The sequence below is a fragment of the Microcaecilia unicolor genome, chromosome 3, assembly GCF_901765095.1.
Source record: "Microcaecilia unicolor chromosome 3, aMicUni1.1, whole genome shotgun sequence".
Classification (NCBI taxonomy): Eukaryota; Metazoa; Chordata; class Amphibia; order Gymnophiona; family Siphonopidae; genus Microcaecilia; species Microcaecilia unicolor.
Genome location: NC_044033.1, coordinates 197,899,836 through 197,914,260, shown reverse-complemented (window position 1 = coordinate 197,914,260; position 14,425 = coordinate 197,899,836). Strand labels below are relative to the sequence as shown.

Sequence of the window (14,425 nt, the reverse complement as noted above, 5' to 3'; positions counted from 1 at the left end):
CAGCTCCCAACTGGATTAAGCGACCCAGAGCCTCTTGAATAGCTTTTAACTTGACTCGAGAGTGACAAGGAGAGGGAAGAAACAGATCCGGCAGCGGGTGCTCAAACTCAAGCGCATAATCGTCGCGAACAACCTCCAGCACCCACTGATCTGAAGTAATTTCGGTCCACCCCTGATAAAACAGATGAAGTCGTGCCCCGACCTTCACCAGAGGCTGGACCCGCACACCTTCATAAGGAGGACTTATTACCATTTCCGGCACCTCCGGAGGAGTCCCGACCTCCTCGACGACCCCCTCGAAAGGACTGCGTCCGCTGGAAAAACCGGCTTTTAGAAGGAGATACAAATCTGCCCGGCCTGTACCGCCTCGTGTCCTTAAACCGACCTCTAGCCGAACCACCTTGACTAGCCGCCTTAGGCCATAACTCCGGCAACCGTGAAACCTTGGTATCCCCAAGACCACTCATCAGTTTATCCAAGTCCTCTCCAAACAACATAGAACCTTTGAAAGGTAGAGAACACAAATCTGCTTTAGAGGCTGCATCTGCCACCCAGCCCCTAAGCCAAAGAGCCCTGCGAGCCGTCACCACCAGAGCCATATTCTTAGCCGAAGCCCTTAGCAAATCATAAAGGGTGTCCGCCAAAAACGAAGCCCCCATCTCCAATTTGGCCAGCTCCTGAACCAAACCAGTCCTATCTAACGCAGGCTCATCCAAGAGCTTCTCCGCCCAACGGAAACAAGCTCTGGCTACCAAGCCCCCACACACAGAGGCTTGCAAGGCCAAAGCCGACAAATCAAAGCTGCGCTTCAGAAAGGACTCTAGCTTCCTATCCTGAGGATCCCGTAAGGCTGTACCGCCATCCACCGCAATGGCCGTAGCCTTAGTAACCACCGTAACCACAGCATCCACAGTAGGTGGTTTCAGCAGGGCCAAATCTTCCGGAGGCAAGAGATACAGCCGCGCAATAGCCCTAGACACCTTACAAGCAGCTTCCGGCACAGACCATTCCTGAAAAACCATGTCTCTAATGTCTGAATTCATGGGAAAGGAACGGGAGGCTCTCTGAATCCCCTTAACCAAGTGGTCTACCTGGGGTCCCTCCGCAGAGGGAGTGGCCGCAGTAGCAAACTTCAAAGTAGAGATCACCTGATCACTGAGCTCTAACAATTCCTCCTTATGAAAAATGCGAACCACTGAAGAATCTTCCCCAGGCCTTAGCCCATCCTGATCCTCAGACTCATCTAAGAGATCCTCCTCTCCTGGGTCACTCCAAACCTCTGACCCAGGCAGAGAAAGTATCTCCATAGGCTCCGAAATATCCACCCGCGGGTGCTTAACTCCCACTGAGCTAGGAGCCTCCGGGGAACAAACAGCCTGAGAGGGGCCAGCTCTCCAGGCATTATACAGAGATCAAACAAACTCAGGAGGGAAACCAGACCCCCCCCCCCCCCCGACGCTGCTGAAGCCCCAACACTTCCCGCAGTCTCCACAACGAACCCCCCTCGATCCCGCGGCGGCAGGTCCATTGCGTGATCCGCAGCTAAACTAGGCGCACTTCCTGCCACACACGGGTCCCCCCGGCACCGGTATGGAATGCGCGGCCAAAAGGACTGCGCTTCCCGCCAAAACCGGCTCCATCAAGGCCAACCAGGGACGTGCAGCCAAAATGGCCGTGTTTCCCGCCAAAACCGGCCCCGCCGTTGCCAGTCCGGAATGTGTGGTCAAATTGCCACCCAACACCTCCGCCGACTCAGGGGAAAGCACGGGGGGCAAGAGCACTGACAACGTAGGCTTCCCACAAAATTTACCTTAGCCACCTTTCACTTCAACGCTGCACTTCGTGCAAAACCGACACCTCGCCAGCTTAGACATAATGGCTGCGAACACAATAAAAACAAACAGTTGTTTTGTGCTCTGACAGACTAAAAGGCAATACAGCCTAAGGCAAGAACGAAGACGTTTTATCTCTGGACTGCCACAAGAACGACCAAAATAGCTGCCTTTTAAAAACGTTTTTTTTTTTAAACCTCGTTGCTGATGCCTAAACACCTCAAGGGTAAAGAACGAGGTCTGTAGCAGAGGTCAAGCAGTCCTCCAGAGGAAGAGCACAGGGGGAGGGACCCAGCCACCCGGGTGTGACACCCCACAGGGAATAAGAAGCCCCTTAGGACTTACACCCTGTAATAGAGATCCAAGTGTGGGTTCTCTAACATTTACAACCCAGAAACCCCAAACGGGCCTACCAGACTGAGTACACTGCACAGGCTGCACCCTTCTACCCTCTGCTGAGACTGAGAAAATAGAAGGTCTGCACAGGCTACTTGTATAAGAAGTTTTAGTGTTCTCAGTATCCCTCTGCTGGTAGGAATGCATAACCCAAGCGTCTTGAAGGGTCTGGAGGATTGCTGAGGAAAAGGATATTTTGTCACAAGGCGGAGGCAGAGGAGTGAACAGGCAGAAAGATAACCTTTGCCAAGGGTTGGGGCACAGGCAGTGCGAGCTTCTCCCATATGGACACATGCAGGGTAGTGATGTTTTTAAATTAGGGAGCTCCCCCCCCCCCCCACCAACCCCACCTTCTGAAAGAAAGGCCAGCAAGCATGGAGGGGGGGGGTCTTTCTGTTGCTTACCTGTAACCCCCAGAGAGGTAAAGGTCTGTTTACCCATATAATGGACACCCTGCAATAGAAAAGAGTAACGTGAAGTGTCTGAGGAAACCCCCTCCCCGACTCTTTTAATGTAAGAAGGGCAGGAAGGGTGAAGTAAGAAGCTCTCTTTTCCCCCTCCCCTGAGGTCCACACCCCCCCTATACTCCTGGGGGAGATGCCAGTCAGGGTGAGGTCAACGAGGTGCCAGTATGGGGGGGTGGAGAGAAGAGACAGGGACACCCTATAGGAAACAGGAGACAAGGGATAGGGGTGGATGAGGGTACAAGATGAGGAGGGGGGAAATTCCTTGAGGTGCACTGTCCTTGCTAGCTTTCCATGACTCAACGCACTGACAGTGAACTCCAGGGATTCATCGTTTAGAGTCTTTCTACCTTCCTGTTCTCAATCCAATAAGCATTGATACCTCCCTTTAAGGCCCAAAGATCTCCCACCCTCTCCCTCTTCCACACAGTGTGGACCCTCCGAAGTGCAGTCGTTTTGCAAAGATCCGATGTCTGCTTACCAGTCAAACTTAGTCAGCTGATGCCCAGACTGGTTCTGCTTGGGACATTCCCAGCTATAAATAAGAGAGAGAAAACCCACAAGAATTTCAGAACCGGAATCTGAGCTGCAGCTCCAGATTCACCCAGGTAAACCTTGCCACGGCCACTCTTAACCACAGATGTACCGGCCTCCCATACCCCGACCTGCTCACCCAGGTTGTGTACCATACATGGACTTCACACACCTTTACTCACAGCCCTCAGCTATGGTGTCAGCTATTGTGTGCATCCCTTACCCTGCTGTCCACCAACAACCCCCATTCTACGTAAGAAACCCAGCGAACCCTCTACTATTACAACACGGGGGAGGGGGAGCACAGCTCAGGAGGGTATCTATGTCTTCTTGATTTCCACCAGTGCCTAATTCTCCCCAAACCCTCCTTCAAGCAACACATCAGGTCACTCACCAGCCCCCTCGGCCCTCTTGGGGGTCATCCAGTAGGACACGTACAATGTAGAAAAGGCAGCTTAACAGCTTTAGGAAAAAGTTAAACAAGCGAACACGTAGACCTAAAACAGAGAATAACCACCTGTCATGACCACAGATCCAGCTTCCCTATCTGCACTGTTGAGTCTACAGGCTAATGTGGAAACAGAGGCTCAAACTTCCCAGTGAGTGGCTATCAACTGCATTCAGTTTTAAGAGAGGGACAGAACTCAGACATTACACACCTGGGAAGAATAAAAGCATAGGAGAGTTCAAAGGACAGAAGAAGTGATACACCTGTCACCTCTAGGCTCAGGGGATGGACAATGGGATACAGAGCCTGTCACCTATAGGACTGAAGGGCTGAGGGGATGGACACTGGGATGTAGATCCTGTCACTTCTAGGACTGGAGGAGGAATCAGGGGATGGAGAAAGGGATACAGAGCCTGTCACCTCTAGGACTGGAAGGTTCAGGAGATGGACACAGGACCTTTAGGCTTTAGGACATCTGGTTGTAATCTCTCCTGAAGACTCTGCTTAATATGTACATCTTTTTTAAAGTAACATCAGTGCACCTACTTGATCTCTGGTTTTTGATGAAGAACAGTTTTAGCCTCTCCTTGAATGAGTTTTCATTCACATAGAACTCCACCTGGACTCTGTAAAGAAGGCAAAAATATATATATTTTTAAGCACCACCTATAATTATATTTCAATACAATCAGCCCTTCTTCCTGCCTGATTCTTCCACTGATGTCACAACCTGGGCTCTGTGACATCACAGCTCCTCTCTACAATCATCCTTTCCTGCATTTTTTCCTGTGATGTCACAATCCCGGACTCTGTGACATGCATGAATTTAACATAAAAATATGTCCATTGCAATGAACTGGTTCTTTATAACACAGCCTTCTCACTGTCTACACCCACAGCACACAGTCTTGGGCTCCGAAATGCTCAAGTGCTGACTGTGATGAGGGACTCAGTATTGGAACTGCAGCAGGTGCAGTAGGGCAACAATGAGGTGTAGAGATGGCATGGTGAGGAATAAGGTGTATGTGTGAGGGTCTCAGTACTGGAATAGCAGGGGATATGTTGGGCAGGAATGAGGTGCATTGGTAGAGCCGTGTGAGATATCTAGCATTCTGCTCTAGTGCTCCAGGTTTCACTAGTGCTTAAAATCACAGCAGATTTTTCAAGCAAAATAAGAGACTGTGGTTTGTCTACTTCAGAGCTTTCAGCGTGTACGTAAGTTAATGGAACATCAGTCATCCTCTGAATTCCAATTAGAGACGATTCCTGGGCACTAATGAGAAAGGAAAGCCTCAGACTATGTGACTACAAACATTAATTATTTGATCTATCAATTCTGAACAGTTAGGCGGTGCTCTCACTGTTCACTAGTGTCACTGTTAAGAGAGAGAATCCTAAAGGCCAGGAGGAATGGAGGAAAGAGGGTGAATATCCTTGAGTGATTCCTCTGAGTGTTTTTCTTTCCTAAAAATAATCCCACACCCATTGCAAAACATGTTACAAGTTGGTTTAAGTCTTGTCTCACCACCACCCCTGGTCAGGGCTATCCTTGAGGGGAACGATTGGAGCTTTTAGGAGAAAATATTTTTTACTAATAAATAGTTAAGTTCTGGAACTTGTTGCCGGAGGATGTGGTAACAGCAGTTAGTATATCTGGGTTTTAAAAAGCTTTGGACAAGTTCCTGGAGGAAAAGTCCATAATCTGGTGTTAAGACAGAACTGAGGAAGCCACTGCTTATCCCTGGAGTCGGTAGCATGGAATCTCACTACTCTCTGGGATTCTGGAAAGTTGCTACTCTTAGGGATTCTGGAATCTTGTTACTTTTAGGGATTCCAGAATCTCGCTACTCTTTGGGATTCTGGAAACTCGCTACTCTTTGAGATTCTGGAATCTTGTTATTATTAGGGATTCCAGAATCTTGCTACTCTTAGTGATTGATCTGCTTTGTTTGTCTCCACGTTGGATTTTGCAGATCGCTTGCCATCTTGTTTCTTAGGTACTTGTGATTGGCCAGTGCTGCAAACAGGATACTGAGCTAGATGGTCTGACTCCATATGGCTATTGTTATGTTCTTATGTTTTGAGGGTCCTACACACATGCAGTAACCCTGACCCTTAATGTTAAACATCACTTCCATTCCTCAAGATCGCTAAAAGAGCAGGTGGCACAGTGGCAGAAACATATCAATATTTGCACTGGATAAGAAGATGGAGTGCTCCCTCCCCCACTCTACAATCTCAGGGGCCCTCCTGCTTATCGCAGAGATGCCAAGTTACCCAGTTCCAGGCTGGAGATTTTGGGCTAGTCCTGGTTTTGAACTTCCATTCCAAAGCAGTGTGGGATTTGTAGTGCCTGATCCTGCCCATTGTAATCAGGGCTACAAGTTCCATAATGCACCAGGATGGGGTGGTTAGAAATCCAGGACTGGCCCAAAATCTCCAGCTTGGAACTGGGGTAACTTGGCATCTCTGTTATCAATATCTTGGGGATATGGAACCCCAATGGGGCTGAATTAGCACTGGCCCTGTGCCCCCCTGGAGTTAGCCCTGACTCTTTGGAATAAACCGCCTACACTTCTTGTAATAACAGCAGATGCCCTCCCCTGGGACCTGCAGGCTGGTGCTGCTCTCAGACTGTGTTTAGTTAGAGGAAGACATTGCTAACCTCTGTCTCTGATCTTTCAGAGCTGCCAGGTCTTTCTGTCCTGGACTGGCCACTGATGGAAACAGGATGCTGGGCTTAATGGACCTTTGGTCTAACCCAGTATCACAGCTGCCATGTTACCCATTTTAGAGGGGGAGACTTTTTGGTCAGTCCTGGTTTTCAACTTACTGTATATCAAAGCAGTGTAGTATTCATAGTCCATGATTCTATCCATTGAAATCAGTGCTGCTGCAAATCCCATAATGCACCAGGATGAGGTTAGAAGAAATCCAGGACCGGCCAAATTAAAATCTCCGTCCTGGAATGGGCAACTTGGCAGCTCTGCAGCATGGCACATGTTATGTTCTTGCATAGCTGCCAAGTTACCCAGTTCCAGGCTGCAGGACGTTTTGTCCAAAGCCATGTGGGATTTGTTAGCTTCTGATTCTGTCCTTTGAAATCAGTGCTGCAGGTTCCATAATGCACCAGGATGGGGTGGTCAGAAATCCAGAACTGGTCTAAAAGCTCCCTCCTGGAATGGGGTAACTTGGATGCTCTGCTCTTGTGTTCTTAAGTGTGCATAAGACAGAGGGGTAGAAAGGTGTGTGTGCCTGGATTTCTGTCTATTAAAGTGTATTATTATGTATTGTGTTGGCATTGTAAGGAGTATACTATTCCATAGTGATTATTGTTATATGAGTATTTTTACTGTTACAATTATTGCTTATGTTTGACTTATTCTTTCAAAAAGGCGGCAAAGAAATCCTAATCAATCAACCCTGGAAAGCCAAAAACCAGTCTGGGTTCAGGCTATCTGTAATGAATGTGCATGAGAAATATTGGAATGCAATGAAGGCAATGTGTAAAAATACATCTCATGCATATTCATTAGGGATAGCCTGAAAATCTGACTAGTTTGCAGCCCTACAGGACTGATTGATTTATCTATACAATTTATTTACCACATTTTTGAAGGAATTCACTCAAGGCGGTATACAGCAAGAATAAGCCAAACATAAGCAATAGACAATTACAGCATTAAAAATATGGTATTCTTCTAATATAATAATTTGCTCCTCCAACATTCTAATGTGTCTCACTGGGATCGTAACCACCTGCTGACATCACTCCTCCAACGTTCTCCATCCCCCCTCCCTCCCAGTTCCTTGGGACCCTGGAACTGGGAGGGAGGGACGGAGGGACAGAGGGAGGGGGGACCCTGGAAATGGGAGGGAGGGGGACACTGGAACTCGGAGAGGGGGGAGGGGGCCTGGAACTCGGAGGGAGGTGGAGGGGGCAGGGGAGAGATGCTGCACATGGATGGATGGAGGGGGCAGGGCACAGAGGACTTTGCCTGCATATGGATGAATGCAGGGGAGAGAGCATAATGCAGGGGAGGGAGGGGACCCTGAAACTCGGAGGGAGGCAGGGAGGGGACAACTCTGGGGCAGGGAGGGAGGGAGGGGACGACCCTGGAACTCGGAGGGAGGGAGGGGGACAACAACCCTGGAACTCGGAGGGAGGGAGGGGGACGACCCTGGAACTCGGAGGGAGGGAGGGAGGGGGGACGACCCTGGAACTCAGAGGGCAGGAGGGAGAGAGGACCCTGGAACTCAGAGGGAGGGGGGGGCCCTGGCACACACTCTCATGCTTACACACACACTCGCACCCAGTCTCACTCTCTATCTGTCACACACACACAACTAGCACATTCACTCTCTCTCTCTCACACAGTCACTCTCACACACACTCTCAAACATACACACTCCGAGGAAAACCTTGCTAGCGCCCGTTTCATTTGTGTCAGAAATGGGCCTTTTTTACTAGTAACATGATAAATACACAATGCACATTAAAACATCTTAATACATAGCAAAGAGGGTAAACAGAGGTGGAACACAGAGACAGATAAGATAGAGTAACAGGAGTTAGAGAATAAGGGGACTTGTTTAAAGAACGTTGCACATGAAGTCAGAAAGGTGCTTGAATATGATCCCAGCTAGGGTAGGAGAGGGATGAGCCAGTCCTCGACTCCCCTCCCCAGCCTACCTTCTTTTTGTTGTTGTTGTTTTCAAAAGTCGGTGGCAGCAGGCAATCCCCATACACTGCCCTGCCGCCGGCACTGGCTTGTCTGCTGTACTGTAGGCCACCTCTCTGATGTAACTTCCTGTTTCCTCAGAGGTGGACTGCGGTACAGAGGAGACGCCAGTGCCAGCAGCAGGGCAGTTCCCAGTGCGTTTTCAAGGCAGCCTGCTTCGCACCAGGAACTGTTTCTGTCTTCAGTCAGAGCGGATTTTCATTGTGATGAGTTAATGCATTGTGAGCACATACTCAAGTATTTATTGTTGCATGGTTGAATTGACCTAGGGTTACCATATGGCTCCAGATAAAGGAGATACCATGCAATACTTGGAACCAAGACTAAATATGCTGTGATATAAATTATTAAAAATAATAATAAAGCTTCTTTTCTTTATACTTTTTTCATTTTCCATTGCTGTTTATAAAAGAGTGCCCTCAGTATAAAACCACTGTTCAAGGCAATACATTTCTTTAATATAGTGCTTAAACTACTAAATAACTCAAAACGTGAACTTATCTCTTAACGTTCTTGCGTTGTGCACTGCGTTGTGCACAGAGAAAGGGCCGACGAGAGTGAAGTGATAAGCTGAGAAACACTCAGCTTATCACTTCACTCTCGTCGGCCCTTTCTCTGACCGAATCTGGCTTCCCCTGAACGCGGGGTTTCAACACCTCTTTCATCAGGGACTTGGGTTAAAGCCGAACAGGAACTCAATGTGAAGTCTTCACTTCCTTTTTGAGCAATATGCAGTGCACTGCATGTTGTTGCTCAAAAAGGAAATGAAGACTTCACATTGAGTTCCTGTTCGGCTTTAACTACTACTACTTATCACTTCTATAGCGCTACTAGATGTACGCAGCGCTGTACACTTGAACATGAAGAGACAGTCCCTGCTCGACAGAGCTTACAATCTAATTAGGACAGACAAACAGGACAAACAAGAGATAAGGGAATATTGACGTGAGGATGATAAAATAAGGGTTCTGAACAAGTGAATAGGGGTTAGGAGTTAAAAGGAGCTTTTAGCTTAGATTTGAAGACAGTCAGAGATGTTCCCGATGAAAGAGGTGTTGAAACCCCGCGTTCAGGGGAAGCCAGATTCGGTCAGAGAAAGGGCCGACGAGAGTGAAGTGATAAGCTGAGAAACACAGTGCACAACGCAAGAACGTTAAGAGATAAGTTCACGTTTTGAGTTATTTAGTAGTTTAAGCACTATATTAAAGAAATGTATTGCCTTGAACAGTGGTTTTATACTGAGGGCACTCTTTTATAAACAGCAATGGAAAATGAAAAAAGTATAAAGAAAAGAAGCTTTATTATTATTTTTTATAAGGTTGGTAGCCTAATTTATATCACAGCATATTTAGTCTTGGTTCCAGTATTGCATGGTATCATCATTTTCCAAAGACTGTGGGATTTGATATATTTCCAGAAAAAGGAGAAATCTAGACTGCCTCAATCTTGATTGACTGCACTTTTTGTCCTTTAGATTGTAAGCTCCTTTGAGCAGGGACTGTCCTTCTTTGTTAATTGTACAGCGCTGCGCAACCCTGGTAGCGCTTTAGAAATGTTAAATAGTAGTAGTAGTAGTACTTTCGTTGCTTTCAATGGAAGCAAAACCCAGACTGGATCAATGTGTCCTCCTTTATCTGGAGCCATATGGTAACCCTAAATTGACCCCTGAGGTTATGCTGAAACACGGCCGTGTCGGGTCACCAATAAAAGTAGACTTCTCCCACACTGGAGAACTCTTTCTGCTTCTTTTTGGACCACTTTAAGAACTCTGATTAGGTGCAGACCTTAAATTTAGCCCTGTATCGTACTGGAAACCAGTGACTGAAAGTTTGACAGCTCCAACCAAGGTGCTCCAATTGTCTCCCAGTCCAGGTCATGTCTGATTTTCCAAGGAAATTGGGAGGGGGGGGGGTTGAGGAACAGCAAACCCTCAAATCTGTCCTGTGTGTGTTTAAGAGTGAGATGCTGACAAATGACCTTGTTCTTTCTGGTCTCCCTGAGCTGTGTGTAAAGAAGGGATTAGCAGTTATGTGGTGCTTCGCTGAGTGACACTGCAGGTCTGCAGACGTTCGTGATGCGCTGGAAGGGACCCACAGGCTCCCTGTTCTAATCGAGCCTGTTCTGAATCCGGTCCATAATTCACTGAGGAGGTGCTGGGCTTGGACATTGTTGCTTCTTCTGCTCCAGTTCCAGGGCTGAACACCCATCTTAAACACTAAATAATAACATTATACACGATCTGTACAAAACCGAACTCCTATCACATGACTGACTAACCTCTTTGCTATGAATAATCAAGCACAATCCAATTTCTTACTCAGGAACCTTCAAGACCACAATGGACTCTTCTTTACAATGTATGTATGCACATGGTATATATATATATATACCAGGATCTGTTCCATATATGCCATGTTCCATGTATGTTACATGTATGTATTGTAATTCTGTTACCCGGAAATGGCAACCGTCATTACGGCAAATGTAAGCCACATTGAGCCTGCAAATTGGTGGGAAAATGTGGGATACAAATGCTACAAATAAATAAATAAAATAAATAAATCACTTTTGACCTATGCTCAGAACGAGCACCTTCGGATCGGAAACGTCCTGATGTTCAGATGAAAAATATGATAACCTCTTATTGCCGGGGGTGGGGGTGGGGGGTAGTGGGGTGACTGCTGCGTGACTGAAAGACTCATCTTCAGTTAATGAGAGCGTGAGATGATTCAAGGGGGAAAGGCAGAGACAGAATTAATTTGCAATGACCCATGAAAGATAAATAATGCAAAGGCAGGTTTTACAAGTCACGTTTCCAACCACTGACCTAGTTATCGGCATTTTCTGAAGAATCACTCCCGGGTTATAAGGAATCGTTACTAGTTAGAGATCTACTATGCTAACTTGTGCAGTGCTGAGCTCACAGAGGACACCTAAATCGCCCACTTCCACTTCCATCCTGCGATGCACCAAAGCTCTGAAAAACGGTCCCATCAGTTGCCAAGCAAAACCAGCTAAAATGAGACTCCAAAGCCACAAACTGCAACAGTTACTAGTACAGAAGAGGCAGAGAGAAGGATTTACCCGAATGATACATTAAACACCACAAAGTCACTTCTGCACACTCCCTGCTATCTCATGGCGTAGTGAGTTACAGGAACACTCAGTCCTCCTATGCAGTCCCTGCTGTCTCAAGATGTGTTACAGGGACAGGCAGCTCTACAATGTCTTTTGAGTGCTGCAGAGATCTCATTGCGATGAAGTGTCCTACCACAGTGCAAATGACTTCTTAGGAAGATCCCAGAGCCCCCCTTCTCCTTCCATCATCCCCTTACCTTTCCCTCCCCCTTCTCTTTCAGCTTTTCCTGACCAGTCTTCTTTATGGAGAGGGCATTGCAGGGTTCAAAGAACTTTGGATGCATTTCATTGAAATATGTAGACAGAGATATACACACTCTATAATCTCCAAAGATTACCCTTAGGAGGTGCAGAATTGTATAAACACACCCAGAACCCCCAACCAAGACCCCCCCCCCCCTCAGGGCCCTTTCCTGAAGTAGGCTATGGGGCTCATTTTCCAAAGAGAAAAACATGCAAAAAAAAAGTGTCATAAAGCAGCATATGGATGAATTTCTTCTCAAAACATCCAAATCAGTATTTTCAAAACCTCTTTTGCAGACATTTAGCTATGCAATTCATCTGCAGTGCACCCAAATCACAAGGGGGCTTGTTGGGGGCAGGCATAGGGTGGGCTTAGGGTGCCCCTTGGACGTTTTACAGCCATAATGGAACATAACAAAAAGGTCAAGGGCTACAACTTCAATGTTTTGGTCTAGACCTGTTTTTATAATGCATAAGGCATAAGAAGGTGCCCTAAATGACCAGATGGCCACTGGAGAGAATCAGGGATGGTTCCCTCTTACTCCCCCCTCCTCCTTCCCCCAAAGCTGTGCATAAAAACAGTACATACCAGGCTGTATGACAGCTTCAGGTGTTATAGCCAGTTCTGTTAGAGCAGCAAGCAGGTCCCTAGAGTACTCTAGTGGTGGGTGCACTGCACTGCAGACAGGTGAACCCAAGCCCATACCTCCCCCCCCCCCCCCCCACTACCTTACACTTGTGGTGAGCCCTCCAAAACTCACCAGAAATCCACTATACCCATATATAGGTGTTCCTGTCACCCAAAAGGGCTATTACAGTGGGTTTGGGGGGAGCTCAGCAGACAAAATAAGGGAGCAATGGTGAGATGAAGGGAGAAGGAGGAGATTGGGTGGCAATGCTGGTAATTGGGAAGTGAAACCGGTGCTGGGTAGACTTCTACAGTCTACGCCCTGATTGTGACTGAATAGATAGGGATGGGCTGGAGTGTAAATTTTAAGGGGCTTCGACGTTAGCTTCAGAACTTAGACCCAGATGCATCAATCAAACGTTAAAAAAACCTAAAACGTAAAAGTCCTAACGAATTTGAAAAAACGTAGAATGCACCAAAAAAACAAGTTGCACACATTCGGTGCGGTATTGAAAAGTACAATTTTATTTTATTTATTTTATTTTATTTTATTGCATTTGTATCCCACATTTTCCCACCTTTTTGCGGGTTCAGTGTGGCTTACAATATGGGTTAGATGTTGGATATACAATTTGTTACAGATTGGTTATGGATTACATTGTGCAGAGTTATGCGAAACAATTGAGGTGTCGTTAAGGAATGTAACAATGGAACACAAACATTGAAACTTTGGAAGGAAACAATGGGAGCTTAGAGGGCGATAAAAAGGCATGGTATATATCTTTCTGTGAGTAAAGGTATGAATGATGTGATAATACGGGAATGAAAGTTCAGAGGTGAATGTATGATGCATTAGTGAACAGCAAGTGTGGGCTTTATGTGTTTTGGTTCTTTCCGTAAAGTTTTTCAAAAAGATAGGTCTTCAATAGTCTGCAGAAGGAAGCTTGCTCGTTGATTGTTCTTAAGTTGCGTGGCAGTGTATTCCAAAACTGCGTGCTCATGTGAGAAAAGGTTGACGCGTGTAGCGCTTTGTATTTCAAGCCCTTGCAATTGGGGAAGTGGAGGTTAAGGAAGGTTCGGGATGATCTTTTGGCGTTTCTGGGTGGTAAGTCTATTAACTCAGACATGTAGGCTGGGGCTTCGCCGTGAATGATTTTGTGGACTAATGTACATACTTTAAAAGCGACGCGTTCCTTGAGTGGAAGCCAGTGCAGTTTCTCTGGTAATGGTTTTGCACTTTCATATTTTGGCTTTCCAAAGATGAGTCTGGCTGCCGTGTTCTGGGCTGTTTGAAGTTTTGTCATGTATTAAACATTCGTAATCCCCATCGGTAATTGGCCCCTAAAGCATGCGCAGAGCAGCCAAGCGTTATGATGGCTGCTCTGCGCATGCCACAAACGTCAAAACAAACAAACAAAAAAACCACAACACAAACACGTGGCTCCCCGCTTCCCCCTGCACTAGAAGAAAATAAAACAAAAATCGAAATAGATCGGGAGGGGGCAAAGGTGCTCGTCAGAAGGGTTCTGTATAGACGGCCTTGCCCCCCCCCCCCCTGCCCGAGATCTCCGCTGTTCCCCGCTTCCCCCTGCAAGAAAACTCCAAATTTTAGCAGCCCTGGCCCCCCTCCCTTCCGCTGTACTGTCCCAAGCTCCGCCTCCCGCCATCCTATGTAGTTACTTATGTCAGAAGGGGGCGGGCCTAGGCCAGGGAAGGAGAGACATCATGAAGACTCGGTGACAAACAGATCTTCTTCCTGCCCGTGCAGCGCCTTCAGACAGAGGTGAGAGGAGCTGCACGGGCCCGGTAATGCGGAGGGGAGTCCCGGTGGAGGGGGGGAGTGGCGTAGACGACCTCAGGGGGGGCGGAGCACGGGGGCGGAGGATGACGGGAGGTGGAGCTTTGGCAGAGAAGAGAGAAAGGAACAGGAAGGGAGGGGGACCGGGGCTGCTAAAATTTTGATTTTTTGTGCAGGGGGAAGCGGGGAGCAGAGGGGGGGG

General features: G+C 47.3%; 1 protein-coding gene across 1 annotated transcript in view; it reads right to left on the bottom strand.

The window, feature by feature from the left end:
- LOC115464322 (potassium channel subfamily T member 2-like) overlaps positions 1-14,425 on the bottom strand; it is a 197,227-nt gene that overhangs the window by 148,727 nt on the left and 34,075 nt on the right. Inside the window, exons 2-5 of the mRNA XM_030194710.1 lie at positions 4,221-4,300; positions 3,621-3,723; positions 3,174-3,227; positions 2,633-2,681 (exon numbers count right to left, since the gene is read on the bottom strand). Coding sequence (XP_030050570.1) covers positions 2,633-2,681; positions 3,174-3,227; positions 3,621-3,723; positions 4,221-4,300 — 286 coding nt within the window. The remainder of the gene's footprint in view (positions 1-2,632; positions 2,682-3,173; positions 3,228-3,620; positions 3,724-4,220; positions 4,301-14,425) is intronic.